Source organism: Pangasianodon hypophthalmus, chromosome 1 (genome assembly GCF_027358585.1).
Source record: "Pangasianodon hypophthalmus isolate fPanHyp1 chromosome 1, fPanHyp1.pri, whole genome shotgun sequence".
Taxonomy (NCBI): domain Eukaryota; kingdom Metazoa; phylum Chordata; class Actinopteri; order Siluriformes; family Pangasiidae; genus Pangasianodon; species Pangasianodon hypophthalmus.
The window spans coordinates 7,549,719-7,572,991 of NC_069710.1; the positions used below are offsets into that span (position 1 = coordinate 7,549,719).

Consider the following 23,273-nt stretch of genomic DNA (forward strand, 5'->3'; position numbering starts at 1 on the left):
ATGTTTCCTCACGTTGCTAAATCCGACTTCTTGCACAACTACATGCAGGTTTTTCTCAGTAGTTGTCAGGTACTTCAGTGCTGTGGCCCCAAGACTTTGGAGTGCTCTGCTTCAGTCTCCCTGTGGCTGCTCTCCTACTGCATCTCATTTGATGACAACCTTTTTCACACAACACTATCCTTCTCTTTTTACTCTATATACCTCAGTGTTTTTTGTTTGTTTGTTCTTCTTCTGTCTCTTTTGTGCTTCTAGTTTATAAAGGGATATGAGAAAGGCACCATAGAACATCATAAAAACATATTTTTTTTAGAAAAGTAAGCAAGCAAACAAACAAAAAACAAATAAATGGTTGGCTGATTGATTGATTGATTGATTGATTACAACACAGCAATTTGCCTTCAGTTGTAATTTTTAATTTATCAATGTAGGACACAGTTGTGTTGTGGAACGTCCACAAGACAAGTTAGTTCTTGTAATCATTTACTTATAGCGGCTATAAACAGTCATTCTTTCACCAGCCTTTCTTTATTCTTTCTCTTGAAGTTAATAAGATGGAAAAACGCAGCTTGTTACAACATGTTACCGAGAAAACGAAAGTCCTCGATCCTGTGGCAGAAAATTTTCTGACCATTACAAAGCACTGACATCCAAGATTCCCCAATATAAGTCCCTGTAAGTTAGCTGTTACTTTAAAAATATAAAGTAACCTGCTGAGCAATAAGATTGGAGAATTCAACAGTGCTGTGGTATAATCAATTTTTATAATATACCTTACTATCTCTTTTGGATCTTTTGAGTCTGGTTCCTCTCAAGGGTTTTTCTTGCTACTGTGGCCCCTGGCTTGCTCATTAGCAATCTAAATCTACATTCGGATTTCTGTAAAGCTGCTCTGTGGCAATATCTATTGTTAAACGTGCTGTGCAAATAAAATTGGATTCACCTGAATTGAATTGAGGTGGTATAAATGTGAATATTACCTATGGGGTATTTGGTTTGTTAAGCTGAAAAAATCATGCTCTGTGGTGGTCAGGTGAAATATATACACACTATAAGGACAAAAGTATTGGGACACCTAACATTTGGGACACATTAATATGGCGTTGCCCCCGCAGCTATAACAGCTTCCACGCTTCTGGACAGGCTTTCCACAAAATTTTTGAGTGTTTCTATGGGACCTTTTTGCCCATTCATCCAGTAGAGCATTTGTGAGGTCAGGCACTGATGTTGGACAAGACAGCCTGGCTCGCAATCTCCATTCCAGTTCATCCCAAAGGTGTTCAGTGAGGTTGAGGTCAGGGCTCTGTGCAGGCCAGTCAAATTCTTCCACACCAAACTCATCCAATCAGGTCTTTATGGACCTTGCTTTGTGCACTGGGGCACAGTCATGTTGGAATAGAAAAGGGCCTTCCCCAAACTGTTCCCACAAAGTTGGAAGCATAGCTTTGTCCAAAATGTCTTGCTATGCTGAAGCATTAGCATTTCCCTTCACTGGAAGTAAGGGGCCTAGCCCAACTCCTGAAAAACAGCCCAATACCATTATCCCGCCTCCACCAACTTTACAGTTGGCACAATGCAATCAGGCAGGTAATGTTCTCCTGGCATCTGCCAAACCCAGACTCACCCATCAGACTGCCAAACAGAGAATCGTGATTTGTCACTCCACAGAACACATTTCCACTGCTCCAGAGTCCAGTGGCGGCGTGCTTTACACCACTCCATCCAACGCTTGGCATTGTACTTGGTGATGTGAGGCTTGCATGCAGCTGCTCGGCCATGGAAACCCATTCCATGAAGCTCCCGCCTCACAGTTTTTGTGCTGATATTAATGCGAGTGGAAGTTTGGAACTCTTCAGCAATGGAATCAGCAGAGTGTTGGCGACTTTTACACACTATGCGCCTCAGCACTCGGTGACCCCGCTCTGTGACTTTATGTGGTCTTATGCTTCATGGCTGAGTTCCTGGTGTTCCTACACGTTTCCACTTTCCAATAATACCACTTACAGTTGACCGTAGAATATCTAACAGGAATGAAATTTTACGAACTGACTTATTGCAAAGGTGGCATCCTATCACAGGACCATGCTTGAATTCATGGAGGTGTGTCCCAATACTTTTGTCCATATAGATTGTATATATAATGCGTGTGTGTATGTTATTCACTTCACAGACAGGTGAAGTGAATAACATTGATTATCTCATTACAATGGCACCTCTCAAGGGTTGGGATATATTAGGCAGCAAGTGAACAGTCAGTTCTCAAAGTTGATGTGTTGGAAGCAGGAAAAATGGGCAGGCGTAATGATGTGAGCGACTCTGACAAGCACCAAATTGTGTTGGTTAGATGACAGGGTCAGAGAATCTCCAAAACGGCAGGTCTTATGGGATGTTCCTGGTATGCAGTGGTTAGTACCTACCAGAATTGGTCCAAGGAAGGACAACCGTTGAACTGGCGACAGGGTCATGAGTGCCCAAGGCTCATTGATGTGCATGGGGAGCGAAGGCTAGCCCATCTGGTCCAATCCCACAGAAGAGCTACTGTAGCACATATTGCTGAAAAAGTTAATGCTGGCTATGATAGAAAGGTGTCAGAACACACAGTGCATCGCAGCTTGCTGCATATGGGGCTGCGTAGCCGCAGACCAGTCAGAGTGTCCATGCTGACCCCTGTCCACCACTGAAAGCGCCTACAATGGGCACATGAGCATAAGAACTGGACCATGGAACAATGGAAGAAGGTGGCCTGGTCTGATGAATCATGTATTCTTTTACGTTTTTTAAGATGGCTGGATGTGTGCGCGTCGCTTACCTGGGGAAGAGATGGCACCAGAATGCACTACAGGAAGAAGGCAAGCTGGCAGAGGCAGCGAGATGCTCTGGGCAATGTTCTGCTGGGAAACCTTGGGTCCTGGCGTTCATGTGGATGTTACTTTCACACGTACCGCCTACCTAAACATTGTTACAGACCAAGTACTGCACACACCTTCACGGCAACAGTATTCCCTAATGGCAGTGGCCTCTTTCAGCAGGATAATGTGCCCTGCCACACTGCAAAACTTGTTCAGGAATGGTTTGAGAAACATGACAAAGTGTTCAAGGTGTTGACTTGACCTCTAAATTCCCCAGATCTCAATCCAATCGAGCATCTGTGGGATGTGCTGGACAAACAAGTTCAATACATGGAGGCCCCACCTTGCAACTTACAGGGCTTAAAGGCTCTGCTGCTACTTCGTGTCAGATACCACAGCACACCTTCAGAGGTGTTGTGGAGTCCATGCCTCGATGGGTCAGAGCTGTTTTGGTGGCACAAAGGGGACCTACACAATATTAGGCAGGTGGTTTTAATGATTGGTTGATTAGTGTGTGTGTGTGTGTGTGTGTGTGTGTGTGTGTGTGTGTGTGTGTGTATGTGCTTCTTGTTCTGAATGCGTGTAGGAAACTGAACAAATCTTTATTCGTTTTCTTTATCAGCCTTTATCAGCCAAAATAATGATCACATCTTCATGGAACCTGAAGTGTGTATTTGCACTGATATTCTGCCTGTCGAATCATTCAATTATCAAAGCAGCTCGTTTAGCTTGCGAGCAAGAAGATGTAATGTGATGCTTCCTCAGTGTAATGCTGGCTGTCGATGCCAGTGCATGGGAAATAGCTAAGCTAAATTTACTAATGTCTTGCCTCAGGATTTCCTTTAGAGAGAAGAGAGAAACCCTCGCTGGGGAAGTGCTGTAACTGGGCTGTAACTCTAAATGGCTGATGGCTTTTGGAAGGCCTCATTAACTCCAGCTTGAGAGAGAAAGTACACACCTGCAGCTTTTCAGAGTTGCACTTAGCCATTCTTTTTGTGCAGTCATTCAGAGGAGAAAATAAGCTTTTTACCAGAAAATCAACCCTGCAAAGCTGGCTACAATGCCAAGGGAATTTTCCTTTCTTTGTAGAGCTAAAATGTCACACAGACGTGCTACACAATTTGTGTTTATGTTGTTCCAGTACAGCCAGTTGACTGCATGAAGGTTTTGTAATTAGTTGAGTTGAATAAGGTATTAATTCTGACAAAATGCTATGGTCTGCAGTGTTATGGCCCTCCAGGAGGCTGCCATCTGTCAGCCCTCAGTGTTTAATATCCCTTGTGCAGAGGATTAATGCACAAATTAAGCACATTTAATCAGACAGATAAATGTTGCAACCAATTGCAGAGATGTGGATAAACAACTGGTAGGACTTTACAACTTAATGTGGACACATAACCTAGATTTCCAGTTGAGAAAATTTGGGAAATAAAATAAGCCTGAAATAACACATTAGTGAGTGTTCTGATGTCAGAAAATAACCAATGAACTGAAGGCAAAATACACTATGATGTAAAGTGGAGTGGTATTTTCCACCAAATAAGATGGCACGTAGTTTTTGTATGTTTTATTATTTTATTTAGCTAACTTACTAAATTACTTTATGCATAATTACAATCAAGTGCAACAGTTAACATGAGCTGATATCATAAAAGACAGATATTTGAAGAAATCAAAAGATTTAACATGTGCAGATGGGTGACAAATTAAAGGAAAAACCAACCATGAGCTTCAATGCACCTCGGAACTGTACTGGGAGCAATGAACACCATTCTTTGAAGAGATATTCCCTCAGTTGGAGTTTTGATGATGGCAGTAGCATATGATGTATCTTTGTCATATGCTCTAATTAATAGTTTAGCGTGACATTCATCTTTTCTTTGTTGTCAGTTGCAAGAGCTGGAGCTAAGCATATAGCTAATGAAAATTAAATTCAACATTTCCAGTGATGTTGAATTTTTTTTTTTCCCAGTGGGTCATCCCTGTCAACATTATTAAAGTGATTAAATGTGAAGTGGTTGATGCCAGGATCCTCTGCTCCTAGCTGTGCTCCCCAAACAAATTGCAACCCGTGTTAAAATCCATGTCATTCATTTTTCTTGTTTTTATTTAACAACCTAGCGCATAAGCTTCTCCAAAGCCATTATTCATGCCTGTGGTCATGCTTTAATTATGTTTTTGACTGGTTCTTCTCAAGGGTTTTTCTTGCTACTGTGGCCCCTGGCTTGCTCATTAGCAATCTAAATCTACATCCGGATTTCTGTAAAGCTGCTCTGTGACGATTTCTATTGTTAAATGTGCTGTGCAAATAAAACTGGATTCAGCTGAATCGAATTGAGGTGGTATAAATGTGAATATTACCTATGGGGTATTTGGTGTGTTATGTAACATGCTGAAAAAGTCATGCTCTGTGGTGGTCAGGTGAAACCACTGGTGCCATAGCCAGGGTGTGTCCTAGTCTAATTTGTGACCATCCATATGACTGTAGCAAGTATGTGACTAACACATAACCACTGTTCTTTATTTTTCTGTTTGCATGACCTACCTGCAGATTAACCCCTCTTTTTATCTGTTACAGCATATAATGAAAAGATTGTGGCTTTTCTACGCCAGCCGAACATCCTGGAGTTGCTGCAGGAGAGGCAGCCTAGTTTGGCCCGCAATCACACACTCAGGTGAGGAGTACTCCGACTTCATAAGAATCTTTCTGTATGAGAATGGAGTGTAAAATCACTTAATCATGTACTGAAGTGCCTGTGTCACTGAGCATTAGTTTAACACCCAAACAGACCCTGACAACTATCACGTTTGGGACGCCCTTCAGCAGCGGTGTCAGGTCTGTGTGATATATAAAAAAAAATAAAAAATAGCCCGATAAAACTTAAACTCTGACCACCCCAAACCATCATTTTACATTTACCTGATACTTTTATCCAAAGTGACTTAAAAATCAACACAGAGTACAACTGAGCAGTTCAGGGTTAACCGCCTTGCTCCTGTTGAAGGACCTTCACTGGCAGCATGGTGGTGCTGGGATTTAAACTCGTGACCTTCCAATCAGTAGCCTAAAGCTTTAACCACTGAGCTACCACTGCAACTGTTTAACAGCATTAAAAATGTTTCCTTAAACATCCAGGTTCATGTATTATAACATGTACTGTATATTGCCCTAAATAAAGAATACCTTTTAGAATGAGTACACCAATTTGCTGTCTTACAAGAAACACATTCATACAGTAAGAAATACTATTTTTATTTCATATGAGTCTACTATAGTTTCCATACCTTTATTTTTTTACTGATACACCATCTGTTAATTCATTTCCATTTTATTTCTAACAGCCCGCATAGAGTAAGTATGTAATAAACCATGCATTTATTTGATTGTATTAAAAACTTCTTACCTATTTGGTTTACACTGATATAATTACTAAACTCCAAACTGGAATCAAAAGACATCAATCTGGAGCACCACGCCAAAAGTAGCCACAATTATGGGAAAACTGAGGACCTGGAAATCCTGCCCTTCATTGTCTTCAGACATAGATCATTGTTTCTTTATTTCCACTTGACTTGGTTGAGTAGTTTTGTAGTAGTGGCTAAAGTTTTCAGAATAACACATATGCCTTGCTAGCTAATAAGCTAGCTACGTGTCATTGAACACAAACACAGATACACTATATGGCTAAAAGTTTATAGTCACCTGACCATCACACCCATATGTGGTTCTTCCCCAAACTGTTGCCACAAAGTTAGAAGCACCCAATTATACCGAATGTCTCTGTATGCTGTAGCATTACAATTTTACCTTCACTGGAACTATGAGGCCCAAACATGTTCCAGCATGACAATGCCCCTGTGCACAAACCGAGCTCCATGAAGACATGGTTTGCCAAGGTTGATGTGGAGGAACTCGAGTGTCCTGGACAGAGCCCTGACCTCAACCCCACTGAACATCTTTGGGATGAATTGGAACACCGACTGCACCCCAGGTCTCCTTGCCCGACATCAGTGCCTGACCTCACTAATGCTCTTGTGGTTGAATGGACAAATCCCCACAGCCACACTCCAAAATCAAATGGAAAGCCTTCCCAGAAGAGTGGAGGTTATTACAACAGCAAAGGGGGACTAAATCTGAAATGGGATGTTCAGAAACCACATATGAATATGATGGTCATGTGTCCACAAACTTTTGGCCATATAGTGTATGTTCACAGACAGATAATTCAGTTTTAATTGTAAATATGCTCCTCAGACAGAGTGACAGTTTGGTCCACCGTGTTTATCGAAACATTAGTGGAACTTGTGTCCTGTGAGCACAATTGCAGGATTATACCGGGATTGTCCTTAGATTTGGCCAAAATGAAGGACCTCAGAAGGCAGCTGTCTTATGAATGAGCTTTTAATTATTTCACCACTGTGTGTTATGCAGCCCAAAAATGTTGTTTACCTATGTAGAGTCTAACTTTGGAATGCAATATAAGTTTAAGAAATATTTATCTTAAAGGTCAGTGTTTCCTAGAAATATTTGCGGGAGCAAAAAACAGGAAGGGACATATTACTGAAAACATAGGTCATGACATTTATCTTTACAGAAAAGATAGGACAGGTATAATGATCATGTGATCACTACGACAATCTCTGAGAGACGACTTAGATGAGTCTGGGTCACCGTAATTTATCTTCTATGCATCAGTACTATATGGTACATGCTACTGTGTTTACTGTCAGTGGATGATGGATGACATGGCTGCTGTCCTCAAATGTGATAAGAGAAACGTTTATGTTGGGCTTTGCAGTATAGAGTTACACACTGAGACAGATTCCTATCTTCCAAATGTGGACTTCTGATCGTTGTCTTAAAAGCATTCCTGAACGCCACCTATTACAGCTCCATTCAGCAAGGTGAAATGCATTACCTGTGTGTTTAAACACAATTAACATTCCTCGAGCCATTCAGGACTAAATAAAAAGGAGCCGAAAATTGAAGAGTTGGACCAGAATAATATCCTGAGTGTCCTATTTTGTTCCTGCAGGGAGAAGATCCATTACGTCAGGACTGAAGGGCCACAGGGGGTGGAGAAGCTGTCTTGCGATGCAGACCTGGTTATGTTGTTAAGGTGTGTTTCCTTTAATAAAGCCCCACGAAGTGAGAGCTCATGCAGCGTAAACCTCAGTGCCGAGCCTTAATCTTGTCCTTAACAGTGATTTGACACACACACACACAGGCTAGCATGCAGTGCAGTAAATCTCTGTAGTCATATCAGTATCTAACTGCATGTTTGCCTGTTTTGTTAGGTTTCTTAAAACAAGTACCTGTTGAAGTTGATTTACTCTCTGTGTGATTTAATGATTCTGGTTTGGTTTTCCATGACTGAACATTTCTTGTCTTGTTTTCTGTGATTTAATGTTTATATGCTGCTTTTCTATGATTAACTGATTATAAACTGCTTTTTCAAACACATGCTGGTTCTAGACTTGTGCTAAATTATCCTGTGAGAGAGATAATTATCCATTCAGATTCTTTAGTCTAGTACTAGAGAGGGAACTACAATTACATTTACCTGTCTAGCAGATACACTTTTCCAAGTGAGGCAAAGAGAATTTACACTATATGGCCAAAAGTTTGTGGACACCTGACCATCACATTCATATGTGATTTCTGAACATCCCATTTCAGATTTAGTCCCCCTTTGCTGTTGTTATAACCTCCACTCTTCTGGGAAGGCTTTCCACTAGATTTTGGAGTGTGGCTGTGGGGATTTGTCCATTCAACCACAAGAGCATTAGTGAGGTCAGGCACTGATGTCGGGCAAGAAGACCTGGGGTGCAGTCGGTGTTCCAATTAATCCCAAAGATGTTCAGTGGGGTTGAGGTCAGGGCTCTGTCCAGGACACTCGAGTTCCTCCACACCAACCTTGGCAAACCATGTCTTCACGGAGCTCGGTTTGTGCACAGGGGCATTGTCATGCTGGAACATGTTTGGGCCTCATAGTTCCAGTGAAGGTAAAATTGTAATGCTACAGCATACAGAGACATTCGGTATAATTGTGTGCTTCCAACTTTGTGGCAACAGTTTGGGGAAGACCCACATATGGGTGTGATGTTCAGGTGTCCACAAACTTTTGGCCATATAGTGTACAAGTGAGCCAAAAGACAATGCAAGCACAGAACATATACAGCCAGTTTCATAATTACTGGTATCATTGATGTAGATAGATTATGGGAAATGTTTTTGTGGATAATTTGCTTAATTACACTGAAAATATCTAACCTTTAATTGTTGTTGTTGTTCTTCTTCTTTTGGCTGATCTCGTTAGGGGTCGCCACAGCGGATCATTGTTCCGCATATGTGATATGGTACAATTTTTAATCCAGATACACTCCCTCTCACAACCTTCCCCAATTTTATTCGGCTTGGGACCGGTACTGGGAGTGCACTGTCGTAGTTCCCTGGCCGGGAATCAAACCCAGGCCGTGGCAGTGAGAGTGCCATGGCCTAACCACTAGTCCTCCAGGGACCCAAAATATTGAACCTTTAATTGAAGTAAATTAATTCTAAAAAAAAAAAAAATCAGCCTTTTCAAAATGTATGTTTTTAACAAAGCCACATGGATGGTCTTGTTAAAAGCTTGATTCTGTGGCCATTGAACCATTTAAGTGTGGATTTGGTAGATGTTTTGTACCATTGTCCTGCTTGAAGATTCAACCGCAACCCATTTGTAGCTTCTTGGCAGAGATTTGTTCTTGGCAGACAAATTTTCATTTAAAACTTCCTGGTACTTCATGGAGGCCGTGATTCATTGTACCCTAACAGTACGCTAGTATGTGTCCTACTTAACCATCCTTTTCATGCCAAACCCTCCATGCGTGTTGCCAAAAAATTAATTTTGGTCTCTTCTGACCATAGAACCCAATTCCATTCAAAGTTCCAGTGAACTCCAGGTGCTTATATTTGTAGTTAAATGAAAAATGCATGCTGCCATAAGCTACAGCTTATATTTTTATGGGATGAAGATGGCTAACATGCAGTAATTACACTAATACAGAAAAACAACAATAACACACAATATGTTATTCTGAGGTCATCAGCTAAGCTTAACTTGTAGCATCCTGTAGTATCCGGTGTTCAGCTCTGTTTCTTATCTCTCTGCAGTCTGTTTGAAGAGGAGATTATGTCATATATCCCGGCTCACCCATTCCACCCTGGCCTCAACTTCTCTCCGAGATGCTCTCCTGGAACCTCACCTCAGAATTCACCAGGTATGTGTATGCTGTACTCTTAAAAAAAAAAAAAAAGCTGTAGATTGATGATACTGTCGACCCTGGCAAGAACTTGTCGATAAAGGTGGGGGAACTGATTTTGTTTACAAAACCTATTATTGAAGCTAGAATATTATTCATGTCTGTTGACATTCTCAGTAGCTTGTATAATGAATACTTTGCAACTAGGAATAATTTAATACAGACACATAACCTAGAGCTAACAGTGTGTTTGTATTGGCAGGACTGCAGAGAGCCAGAGCACCTGCTCCATATCGCAGGGACTTTGAAGCCAAGCTGCGCAATTTTTACAGGAAGCTTGAAGCCAAGGGCTATGGCCAAGGGCCAGGAAAAATCAAGTATGTGTGTGTGTGTTTGTGTTTGTGCAAGTGTGTGACATTGGGATTAGTTTTTAGTTGATAGTTACATTATAAAATTAAAGCAGCTCTAAACAGTTGCCCTCTGTCCTGATACAAACATCTATTTTTTTGTGAAAGGTTGATCATCAGGAGAGAGCACCTACTCGAAGGCACCTTTAATCATGTGATGGCATATTCACGCAAGGAGCTCCAGAGGAATAAACTCTACATCACGTTTGTGGGAGAGGAAGGGTATGAATCGTGGCATTACAGCACTTCCGGTCTGGTTCCACCATAAAAACATTGCTGTTTTCTCACACCATGTAATTATATATATATATATATATATATATATATATATATATATATATATATATATATATATATATGTATATGTATATATATATATATATATACAGTCAAGTCCATAAATATTGGGACAGTGACACAGTTTTGGTAATTTTGCCTCTGTACACCACCACAGTGGATTTGAAATGAAGCAGTCAAGATGTGACTGAAGCATAGACTTTCAGCTTTAATTCAAGGGGTTTAACAAAAATATTGCATTAACCGTTTAGGAATTACAGCCATTTTTTACAGAGTTCCTCCATTTTCACAGGCTCAAAAGTAATGGGACAAACTAATATAATCATAAATATTAGGATTATTTTTATTACTTGGAGGTAAATCCTTTGCAGTCAATGACTACCTGAAGTCTGGACCCCATGGACATCACCAAATGCTGAGTTTCCTCCCTTGAGATGATTACTGCAGCCATCTTCAGTTGCTGCTTGTTTGTGGGTCATTCTGCCTTCAGATTTGTCTTCAGTAAGTGAAAAGCAGCTCAGTTGGGAAACATTTAATTTCCAAGCTCTTGGGTTGCTTTCACAGTATGTTTTGGGTTGTTATCCATCTGTACTATGAAGCGCTGTCCTATCAGTTTTGCAGCATTTGACTGAATCTGAGCAGAAAGTATAGCTCTGTACACTTCAGAATTCATCCTGCTACTTCTATCAACAGTCACATCATCAATAAACACCAGTGACCCAGTTCCATTGGCAGCCAAACATGCCCATGCCATAACACTGCCTCCACATGTTTGACGGATGATGTGGTATGCTTTGGATCATGAGCCCTTCCTTTCCTTCTCCATACTTTTCTCTTCCCATCATTCTGGTACAAGTTAATCTTGCATCAGAACTGGTCAGGCTTTTTTAGAGGTTTTTTTAGCAAAGTCTAATCTGGCCTTTGTGTTCTTGAGTGTTACCAGCGGTTTGCATCTTGAGGTAAACCGTCTGTATTTACATTCATGAAGGTGGCTCTTGATTGTAGACTTTGACAATGATAGGCCTACCTCCTCCAGAGTGTTCCTGACTTGGCTAGATGTTGTGAAGGGGTTTTTCTTCAATAAGAAAAGAATTCTGCAATCATCAACTTTAGTTGTTTTCTGTGGTCTCTCAGGCCTTTTGGTGTTGCTGAGCTCGCCAGTGCATTCCTTCTTTTTAAGAATGTACCAAATTGTTGATTTGGCCACTCCTAATGTTTCTGCTATCTCTCTGATAGGTCTGTTTTGGTTTTTCAGCCTAATGATGGCCTCCTTCACTTGCATCAACACCTCTTTGGACGGCATATTGAGAGTTCCCATGAACAGCTACCAAATGCAAATTCAACACTTGGAATCAGCTCCAGACCTTTTATCTCCTTAATTTATCATGATATAAGGAGGAAACAGGCCACAGCTGGCCATGAAACTGCTTATCAGTCAATTGTCCCATTACTTTTGAGCCTGTGAAAATGGAGGAACTCTGTAAAAAATGGCTGTAATTCCTAAACGGTTAATGCAATATTTTTGTTAAACCCCTTGAATTAAAGCTGAAAGTCTACGCTTCAGTCACATCTTGACTGCTCCATTTCAAATCCACTGTGGTGGTGTACAGAGGCAAAATTACCAAAACTGTGTCACTGTCCCAATATTTATGGACCTGACTGTATATATATATGTATGTATATATATATGTGTATATATATATACACACAAGGATGTGAGAAAACATCAATGTTATAAAATTTATTTAAAAAATTTAAAAAATACATACATAATTGTAATTATAATTGTTTCTTTCACCTTACAATTTTACTTAAGTTATTTTACTTAAGTAACCAAAACTTTCTTATCCTTTTAAGTTCCTTCAAATTCACCGGGTTACAATGTTTCTTTTTTGTAAATAAAATCACAAACACGTTTTATAGATCAAATTCTTTTCTATATTGAATAATACATTGCAAAAAAAACCATTTAGTGACACCAATTGACACCGAAGCACGTGTATATTAACAGATACCACCATAACACACCCACCCCAACTGAAACCAGTGTAAAAATGCATAATAATGGAATTGGTTGTTGCAATTTATGATGCAATAACTTTTAGTAGCCACATATTTAATACTGACTCAGATTTCCAGCTCTTCTTTGTTTCTTCAACGATTACGGCAAATCCCGTGCAGTGAAGATTTTTATATCCAGCATTCAGCAGCTTAATTTACATTAAAAAGAATTTAATCATAAAAATATGCTGCGTGAAGTCTTATAAGGCCAAACTTAAGTGTTCAACATAAATTTTGACTTATATTCATTTTTAGTTTACAATGTATCTTTGGTAGTATTATTGATATATTTTTATCCTAGTAATAAAACATTTCATGCTTAGTTCTGGTCACTTGGTTTCTTTGTCTTGTATAGTCTGGACTACAGCGGGCCTTCGAGGGAGTTCTTCTTCCTGCTGTCTCAGGAGCTCTTTAACCCATACTACGGCCTGTTCGAGTACTCAGCCAACGATACCTACACCGTCCAGATTAGCCCCATGTCTGCCTTCGTAGAGAACCATTTAGAATGGTGTGTCATACCATACTCTCCCTCTCTCTCTTTCTCTCTCGCTCTCTCTTTCTCACTTTTATATGACTTATTTTAACATTATGACTAACAAACAAAATGTCATGTTTGTTGAAGAAATAGTGATGAAAGAAAAGAAAATCAATGATAAGTGTCTTACTTTTATTTATCTTTATCTTTTATATTTGCTTCACAGGAATGGCAGACAAACTCTTGTCTATTGATGTGAATGTTCCCACTTATAGGGTGACTAATAGGAAAAAAAAACCTGCTAATATATATGGCTACCTGTAGCTGATACCTAGCAAATCAGGCAATACATTAAGATGATATTGTATTAACACTTTATATGTTATGGATTACATGTAAGAGTGTGCCAGTCAGATAAAAGTGCGCCAAGTGCAGTACCTAAGTAAGTAAAGTTATATAAGAGCATTAGGTGATGTAAGTGTGTTCACTAAAGCTGTCCTGCCGCACAGGTTCCGCTTCAGTGGACGTATTTTGGGCCTGGCACTGATTCATCAGTACCTACTGGATGCATTCTTCACCAGGCCGTTCTACAAAGCCCTCCTTCGACTGTGAGTCTTCTGCTCAGCACGCATTAAACCCGGCTAGATCACCTGTTTTATGATTACTTAAATTATGATTTTGGTAAAGGATCTACTGAGACCTAAAAAAAGATGACTTCATGTGTGTCAGAGGAAGATTTCTATCCTGCCATAGGTGCTGCGATAGGTCATGTGATCTCATTTTCATTTTATTTACTGTCTCTGGTCTGATCAGTGAATTAACATAATAGCTTGAATAGAATAGCAAAGAATATTTAAAAAGGAATGGGAAGAAAAGGAAGTACTCCTTGCATCAAATTCAGAATCAGTGTATCTCATCTGTTTAGAGTCCATGGCACTAGTCAAAAGTCATAACATAAAGCACTGTTACAAACAAAACTAACCACTTCAAATGGTGTTATTTATAGCCATAATGGTTACACATTAACTGGTATTGTAACGGTTGCTGTTCATGTTAGTTCACTATCTGGAGCTTTCTTGTAAACAAGGATTTTTTTTTAACTGGACCTTTTCAAATGTATTTGAATACCCCGGTCTAGATTAGAATTTAAACTGTACTTTAATTGCAGTAGATTAACATGCATGCAAACATTGCATGTGTGCTTTATTCTGGACAGAGCGACTGATTTGAGTGATTTAGAGTATCTGGATGAGGAGTTCCACCAGAGCCTGCAGTGGATGAAAGATAATGATATTACAGACATTCTGGACCTGACCTTCACTGTGAATGAGGAGGTCTTTGGACAGGTACTGCATGCCTTACCCCAATATTGATACATCTGATTCAATATGAAATAAACTTCTATCATGTGTGGAAATTTGTTGCAGTTTTTTTTATTTTATTCACAGTAAACACAAATGATCTCAGAATCCATAGTGGAAAAATACTCATAATAAACACAGTACGTTCCAAAGGGCGATATAACAGTGCTTTATGTACACAGGTAACGGAGAGGGAGCTGAAGTCAGGAGGATCCAACATCCAGGTTACAGAGAAGAACAAGAAGGAGTACATTGAGAGAATGGCCAAGTGGAGGGTGGAGAGAGGGGTGGTGCAGCAGACAGAAGCGTTGGTTCGGGGTTTCTATGAGGTACGCAAGCACATTTGAACAACCAACAGTTCATATTGAAATTCATACAACAGTAGTAGAAACCAATATGAATCTTTAGCTAGGTATTTATTTTTGGTGTAGCTATTTAAATAAAAATATATGGCAAATGAATAAATATATGTCAGAATAATATGGCAGAAATGATAGATGGAACAAGAGGATGATACTCTACACTGAACACTACACTGAATTCTACACTTTCCTTTTTGCTATTTCTGTTTCTTTAGTGTGTATCTTATACCTGGAACTGTAAATACAGTATACCTTAAAGATTATTTATGGTACATAGTTAGGACCAATGATGTATCTTAGCCTTTAGAGTAAAGATTTAAAGGTACACTATGTACACTGTCCCAGACGAAAGACACTATACATACTAAAGCTACAAAATTAAAACATTGAGAGCACTACCACAGTGTCAAGGAAAGGTTCAGTTTAGCATTTTCTGAGAGTTTAATTACAATAATGTTGGCAGGGTCAACATACATTAGTGAAAAAAATATAGTTAACTTCCAACTATGTACTTTACGTACATTTATACTAAACTCCATGGTTAATTTCCAACATATTTATTATTGTTGTTATTATTATTGAAGACTTAATCCTGATTGGTCAGAACAGCAGCTCTGTCAGTAGATCTTGTTGCAAGGCAAATGATAGGTTTATATAAATGCATTCTAATATGTTAGCTTTTATACTAGCAACTTACACAGAGACTTGTATGGCAGATACTCCATGTAAATGGATTAAAAAAAAACATATAATTGTTGATATAGTGAAGATATAGTGACATTTTATTTAGCATTTTTGGAAGGAGTCTCCAGTGTCACAGGTAAAGTTGTAACTTTAAGTTTTCCACTACCTACTACAATGTGTTGTTCTCTAAGAAATAAAAATTGTTAGCATTGGCAAATTGCTGTGGTATAAGAGCAATAAAACACTTGAGGACATGCTGTTGGAAAATGATCCCATTGCAGCACCCTGTCTTTGATTACTTTCCTATAAAGGCATGCAGCATTGTTTTTTTTATCCCTTATTTAATGGATGAATAGGCCCACAAATAACCCAAGGACATCAGTTGTTAATAATGGAGCCTGACTGAGAACTTTTCTAAAATGAAATTACAATATCTCACATGTAGGAATGCTTGATTGTACCAGTTATGTTTTCGATCAGGTGGTAGATTCACGTCTGGTGTCGGTTTTTGATGCTCGGGAGCTGGAGCTGGTCATTGCAGGAACAGCAGAAATCGACCTGAATGACTGGAGGTCCAACACAGAATATAGAGGAGGTGAGAGTGTAATGCTTCAATGAATATATTGGCATTGACATTTTATGAGCTGGGGCGTACTCCTAATGTGTCTTGAGTGAGTCATATAACATCATGCTGCTCTGTCACACTAGCTGGTCACCAAGAACTGTCATTTAAATATGTAAATAATTCATATATGTCTTGATACAGCAGCAGGGCTGTCAAAAAGCAGTGACACTGATATTTATCCTGTTGCAGAGGCCCAGTTCTGTGCTCTATTTATTTCTCATCTAAATGTCAGCTGTAGTAGATGACATTCCATGCCAAAAATATTCATAAACATCCATAAGTCATTAACCTCCAAGAGCGCTGTGGTGGGATTGCCAAAACACTCATCTGGCCCTTATTACAGCCTGAGCTCTTAATTGCCCATGCTAATTATCTGCTCCATTTGAGCCATTTAACCCGCTTTTACTCAAGACATCTGCAATCAATCAATCTGGAGTCCAAAACACCTTGTCCAACCTTTGCTGCCAAAACAAGCCATCTGTTTGTCTCACTCACAGTTTATTGCCATAAGTGGAATTTTTGACATTGGTTTTAAAAAAAAAAACCCTCAGTGATATTCTCTTGAACCTTCTGCCTTGTGGTGGAATGACCTCATCCATAACTGTGACACCACTACTAACCTTTCACAGACAAGTCCACATAACACATTTTAGTCATGTTGACAGGGGCAGGAGATGAATGTGTTCTCTGATAAATGATTCCATCCAGGCTACCATGACGGACACATCGTGATTCGGTGGTTTTGGGCGGTGGTGGAGCACTTTAATAACGAACAGAGGCTACGTTTGCTGCAGTTTGTGACGGGTACGTCCAGCGTGCCATACGAGGGCTTCGCGGCTCTGCGTGGGAGCAACGGCCCACGCCACTTCTGCATCGAGAAATGGGGCAAGATCACCTCTCTACCCAGGTATGAAAAAACTTCATTCCCATTAATCCATCAAGTTCCATCAAGCTGCTGTGAATTTTTCTGCAAGGTGTGTCTGCTAGATAACGTTTAAGGATGAACCTTGTGTTTAGGGCTTCAGCAACATTCCAGTGACTCAGAAACACTGTGAATATTCAGCCTTCAGATATGTGTCACCTTACTGACAGTTAGTGACAAAACCTGCTGTGGAACTATGCAAAATTTAGAGCATTTTGTTACCTCAAATGATCACCAACCGCACGAGGGAGCAGAAATCAGCGTCTGCTATTATGAGACCATATAAGGTTCAGTTAATTAGTTAATTATTGCTAATTACAATAAGGGAAAAAGGAGTTTCCATTATGAAAGTGAAAAGCAATTGGTGGAATGTTTTTAAATTCTAAAATTACCAAATTTTTGTGTCATTTATAAATGACATGGATCCGTAGAGGGTAAAATAGCAAGAAGCTTTTTTTTAATCTGTTTAGATTAAACAGATTAATCTGTTTTAATCTGTTCTGGCTTAGATCATGTGGATTGTCCACCATACTACCGTGTCCAAGCCCATGTGAATGAGTTGTTACTATAGAAATGAGAACATATTAGAATGAGCGCATTAAAATAAACGTATCATTTATGTTACGGCTGGAACTACTGTCCGAGCCGTGCTGTTGTAGAAAATCTACACCTTCTGATTCATGAATTCAATCACATTGTTGTATAAAATGTCTTATACGACAGCGTGGTTGAATTCTCAAGTCTGACTGGTCATGAGGTGTGCATTATTTCTGTATAACCGCACGGCTCGGGCAGTCATGCTTGCTGTATCATGAATGTTAGGATTATATTAATGCATTGGTACTAGTTCGTTATTGTTTCTATAGTAACAGCTCATACACAGGGACTTGTACAGCACTCGCTGCACATAATGTAAGACTAATAATGAATGGATCTTAAAAACCTGTTTAACAAAGAAAACGTAGAATCATTGACGTGGTGAAGTTTTTGTTAGGAGATATTTAACATTTTTGGAAGGAGTCTCAGGCGTCAGCTCTTTCTAAAAGTCACGGTGCTTTGCAAGGTTTCACAGCTCAGCGAAGTCTTCATGACAGAGGAGTTTACGCTTTCCGAGAGAGAGAGAGAGAGAGAGAGAGAGAGAGAAGTAGATGCTGGTGAGAAAATGACTGATTGGCTGTCATGGCTATAATGTAAGTGAGAACAGGAACAAACTTGTCTCTCTGACGTTCCACAAGATTAAATCTAACTATAAACTGTTAATATGTTGAAATACATTAAACATTGTAATCACTGGCCAGTGGCTGTGGTATAAGCAGAATCACACACTCCAGACCATGCAGTTATATGAAAATAATACACTTTGGCATGTTAATGGCCCTCTGTTTTGCTTCAGGCTGTATCCCACCACCCCAGCATGGATTATTTTCATATACCAGCATGGTCTGTCATGTTATTTCTTACATAATTGTCAGATAGTGCCATATAAGGTCTATAGTTTTGTACAATGTCTGTTCACATTTCCACATATCAGCAGTATGTGCAATAAGTGACCATTTTATCTTCCATAAAAACACCCAAAAAGGTCACCCACTCACTCATACTCAGTAAAGTACAAATAGCTCTTAGCCCAGAGGTGTTTAAGTTGAGATTAAGTGTGTGATACATGCTGAATCACTCTCACATGTCCTCTCTAGCTGCGGGACAGTGTTCACTCACAGCATGATCACAGATCCCCTTCACTCGGAATCATAGTTTATATCTTTAAAATGTCCCAAATCAGTTTTATGACCTGAAGAAAGGGTACCTGATTCACATTTCTCATTCTAACTCAAAAAGTGTTCTTTTTCAGGCCTGATTTAGGTTAAACTTGGGGTTAAAAAATTATTTTGCTCCCTATAGCTATAGGTTATCTTCTCATAGTCCATAAGGAATAGAAATGCCACATGTTTGATAGTATATTATTGATAGTATACTCCAGATTTAATGAGTTAAACATTAAATGTTGTGATTAAAAAAATTCCACTTAAATAATAAAACAGTATAAATTAGAAACCTTAAGAATATATATAGAAAAATTGCTAATTGTTGGCCTTTATCAAGAAGTGGTAATTAAAATGTTCTATAATTCCTAAATGATTAATAAAACTGATAAAATAGTTAATGCAATATTTTTGTTAAAGCTCAAAATTTTTGTAATTGTTTGAATTAAAGCTGAAAGTCTACACTTCAATCACATCTTCAAATCTCAGGTGTGGTGGTGTACAGAAGCAAAATTACAACTGTGTGTGTGTGTTTGTGTATGTGTGTGTGCGTATATATATATATATATATATATATATATATATATATATATATATATATATATATATATATATATATATATTTGTGTGTGAGTATGTATACACACACACATGTATACATACACACTCACTGTCCACTGTATTAGGAACTGTACACTGTACGCCTGCACATTCATGCAGTTATCTAATCAGCCAATCACGTGGCAGCAGCCCAATCCAATAATCTTCCAGATGCAGATCAAGAGCTTCAGTTAATGTTCACATCAAACATCAAAATGAAGAAAAAGTGTGATTTCAGAAACTGCTGATCTCCTAGGATTTTTCACCCACAGCAGTCTCTAGAGTTTTCACAGAATGGAGGGAGAAACAAAAAACATTGAGTGAGTGAGTGACAGCTCTGTCTTGTCAACAATGTCAACAATGTCAGAGGTCAGAGGAAAATGTCCAAAAAAGACAAACAAAAAAGACAAAATATTGTGTGCGAGTAAACTCTACCTTGTCTTTTTCTTTATCATTTTCATGTATTATCATGTATTTATTATCATGCATTTTAATATGTATTTATATGAGTATATTATTAAAAGAGGAGTAAATGTAGTTTCCATTCGTTGGCTGTTTTTCCATTTGTTCCCCCTGATAGCTGTTCATCAGTGCCATGTGAAGTGGATCAGAGCTCAAGCAACAAGTAACAGACTACGAATGGGAATAAGGAGCGTATTCAACACATCACTGCCTACTCAAATCATGCCAACCCCTTTACAAAATCTTTCTTCTCGAGATATTCGGATGGATGTTTTGTTTATTGGCCTCATTTCTTTGATCATTCCCTGGGAAAAATGAAGTGAGCCAGTCATTCATTCAGCGAAGACTCAAAGAAGCCGCCCTTATCGCACTGTTTAGACTTTTAAATAAAGTTACCCGAGATGACAAAGTGTGTCATCCTAAAATTGCCCGTTTGAAAAGCTTTCACTGATGCATCTAAAGTTTCACCTTGAAATGTTGTTTTTCACAGAGCTGCAATGACAAAAGGAAGAGGCGGCGGATCAAAAGCAAGCCGCTGTCAGCAGGCAGTGCTGCACCGAGTTCATATTTCACTGGCACAGACAGAACCGACTTGTGTTTGGCATTGCATGGAAGAGCATCAGCACAGACTGAGCTGAATAAGTGCAATATGAGGGAAAAGCTAGTTCCAAATTTGCATATTATCATTTAAACAGCTGCACTTTTTTTCATTTTCAGCTAAATACACACCACTGTACAGTGACTTGCATAAGTATTCATCCCCCTTGAACTTTTCTATATTTTGTAATGTTACAACCTGGAATTGAAATGGACTTAATAAGGATTATATTTCATGAATCAACACAAATAGTCCATAATATTGAAGCACGGGAAAGTTACTATAGCTTGCAAAATTATTTACAAATAAAAAAAGTTATTGCGTAAGTATTCACCCCCCCTTCATATGAAACCCCCATGGAGCACCATTACAACTTCACCCACTTCAATATTGTCTATTTTGTGTAGAATGATGACAAGATCCCACTTACGTCCATTTTATTTCCAGGTTGTAATGTGGAAAATGTTAAGGGGAGTGAATACTTATGCAAGCTACAATATATGCTGATAGCAATGATATAAAACCTATAAAATCAGAAGCACTGATTTTATAGTCACTATTCTTCATATAACGTGAGAAAGAATGATCTTTAAATCTGCTTTTATTATTTTTTTAATGCACCAGAGAATTCTGAACTGATGCAGATCCTGGAAGTGCATACCTGCATAAATTCACTTGCTTAACCCTTGACCTTGTGGTTTGTTTGTTTTTTTCTCTCTTTTTCTTGCAGGGCTCACACATGCTTTAACCGACTGGATTTGCCTCCGTACCCTTCGTACACCATGCTGTATGAGAAACTGCTGATCGCCGTGGAGGAGACGAGCACTTTTGGTCTGGAGTGAAAGATTCATTGACAATGGAGAGACTATATTTTGTAAACATACTGTGCTTTTGATTTTCAGTGCCCGTATCCTCAAGAGACTGCTATTTTATAATGAAATCTATCTGAGGATTCGTTTGGGATTTGTGTTTGTGAAATTATGTTTGTATTTACCTGAAAATGCATGAAATACCTAATGGAAATATTGTACATATTGTATTATTATGGGGATGAGGAAGGGAAATAGAGTACTAGTGCATAGTGAAAACCTGCATCCAGCCTACAATGTAGTATATCTGACTGAATTCTCGTGCTAATGTTCATGTTACTAAGGAGGCGTTTCGACATTATCTTGCTGATATGCTGTTATTGTGCATGGAGAATAAAGCAACACCTGAAGTGCAGTTCACCAATGGACTACATACTGTAAGAGGACGTGACATCCACTAACATCCTTGACTTACAGTCAAAGCTCTGTAAACATTCCTTCTTTATTTTAACATTACTTGAGTCCAAAATGATCATTTTGACCTGTTTATGAGTGAACATTATTCGTAAAAGACACTGAGATTAAAGGAATAGGGACACACATAATCACTGTGATCTGAACAACGTTAGGATCTCAAGTCCCATCGCTAGCACCTGTTCAGTTACAGCTTGACGTGATATTAGATTGGAAAGCTAAAATCTAATTTCTATCAATAGCCCGACAAAGAAACTGGTAGTTTGAGCAGTGCATTATATCCCAAGGTCTCACAACTAGGCAGCTGCATTCATGATTTCTAGTTTTTTTTAAGTAGTTCATGTTCATAATGACTTCAGAATACGAAACATGGTAAAGAAAAAAGTTGTAACTCTTTCACTGAAATGAAAAAAGAAAAAACACTAATCCTATAGTTCTGACATCTGTCCTTTTGTGTCCTGTGTACTTTGACTGGACAATGTGTGCTAAGTCTATACACAAAATGAATTTCAGGGTGGAAAAGGATTATAGAATAAATAATCCACCTTGTTCACATTGTTTGAATCTACAGTCTGGGCTAGAAAGAAATCAGCTCCAGCCTCACTTCTCTATACCATTCTGTGTACATTTCTTATCAGTGACGCTTGGTTCCACAAAAATCCAAAATAATCTGCCTTAAATCGTTTGTTCACAGCAAATAATCTGATGTGGATTCCTTATACTGATGTCCATTCATCAGTTAGCCAGCAGACTGAAATTATGAAGCAGTCACCTTTCTCTATCTTATGTCAGTGTCCTCTCACTGCAGGAGGTATAAAGAAAGCAGGATGATCTGGGTGATGTAAGGGAATTTACAGTATACCCAGATTAGCATCTTAAATACTAATCTCTTCAGGATGCTCTGGTATTTCCAACTCCAAAATAACATCTTGAGTGTTTTCACTTGAGAATTCTTTCATGATAAGTTAATGATGTTCATCAGATGATTCAGATGCACATTAAAAGGCATGATGTTGTTGCTTCAATTGTCAATCACATCTCATTCTTCAAAAAAAAAAAAATTAGGACCTCTATTTGCAAAGCCGAGAAAACAGATAAAACAGATGGCATATCACTCTTATACTAGTATTCATTAAAAATATGTCAGTGGTTGCCAATATGCCAAACTACAGACCCAGGACTGGGAAAAACTGGAATATGCAATGAACCTTTATAAGGAACCTTGTGCATTTAACATCATTATTTTTCCTTTCCTATGAGCATTAGCCATTCTACGTCCATGTTT

General features: G+C 38.8%; 1 protein-coding gene across 3 annotated transcripts in view; it reads left to right on the top strand.

The window, feature by feature from the left end:
- LOC113526984 (E3 ubiquitin-protein ligase HECW1) overlaps window positions 1-23,079 on the top strand; it is an 80,387-nt gene extending 57,308 nt beyond the window's left edge. For 2 of the 3 annotated variants that reach the window (XM_026914450.3, XM_026914451.3), the window contains 12 exons: window positions 5,425-5,521; window positions 7,883-7,966; window positions 10,003-10,109; window positions 10,354-10,468; window positions 10,607-10,720; window positions 13,212-13,364; window positions 13,841-13,939; window positions 14,548-14,677; window positions 14,875-15,021; window positions 16,219-16,333; window positions 17,072-17,270; window positions 21,436-23,079. In XM_026914450.3, the coding sequence (XP_026770251.3) occupies window positions 5,425-5,521; window positions 7,883-7,966; window positions 10,003-10,109; window positions 10,354-10,468; window positions 10,607-10,720; window positions 13,212-13,364; window positions 13,841-13,939; window positions 14,548-14,677; window positions 14,875-15,021; window positions 16,219-16,333; window positions 17,072-17,270; window positions 21,436-21,547 (1,472 nt within the window). In that variant the 3' untranslated portion in view covers window positions 21,548-23,079. Of the gene's footprint in view, window positions 1-5,424; window positions 5,522-7,882; window positions 7,967-10,002; window positions 10,110-10,353; window positions 10,469-10,606; window positions 10,721-13,211; window positions 13,365-13,840; window positions 13,940-14,547; window positions 14,678-14,874; window positions 15,022-16,218; window positions 16,334-17,071; window positions 17,271-20,597 lie in introns of all 3 variants that reach the window. The other variant, XM_053236362.1, reaches the window with a different exon arrangement.
- The last annotated feature ends 194 nt before the right edge of the window (window positions 23,080-23,273 follow it).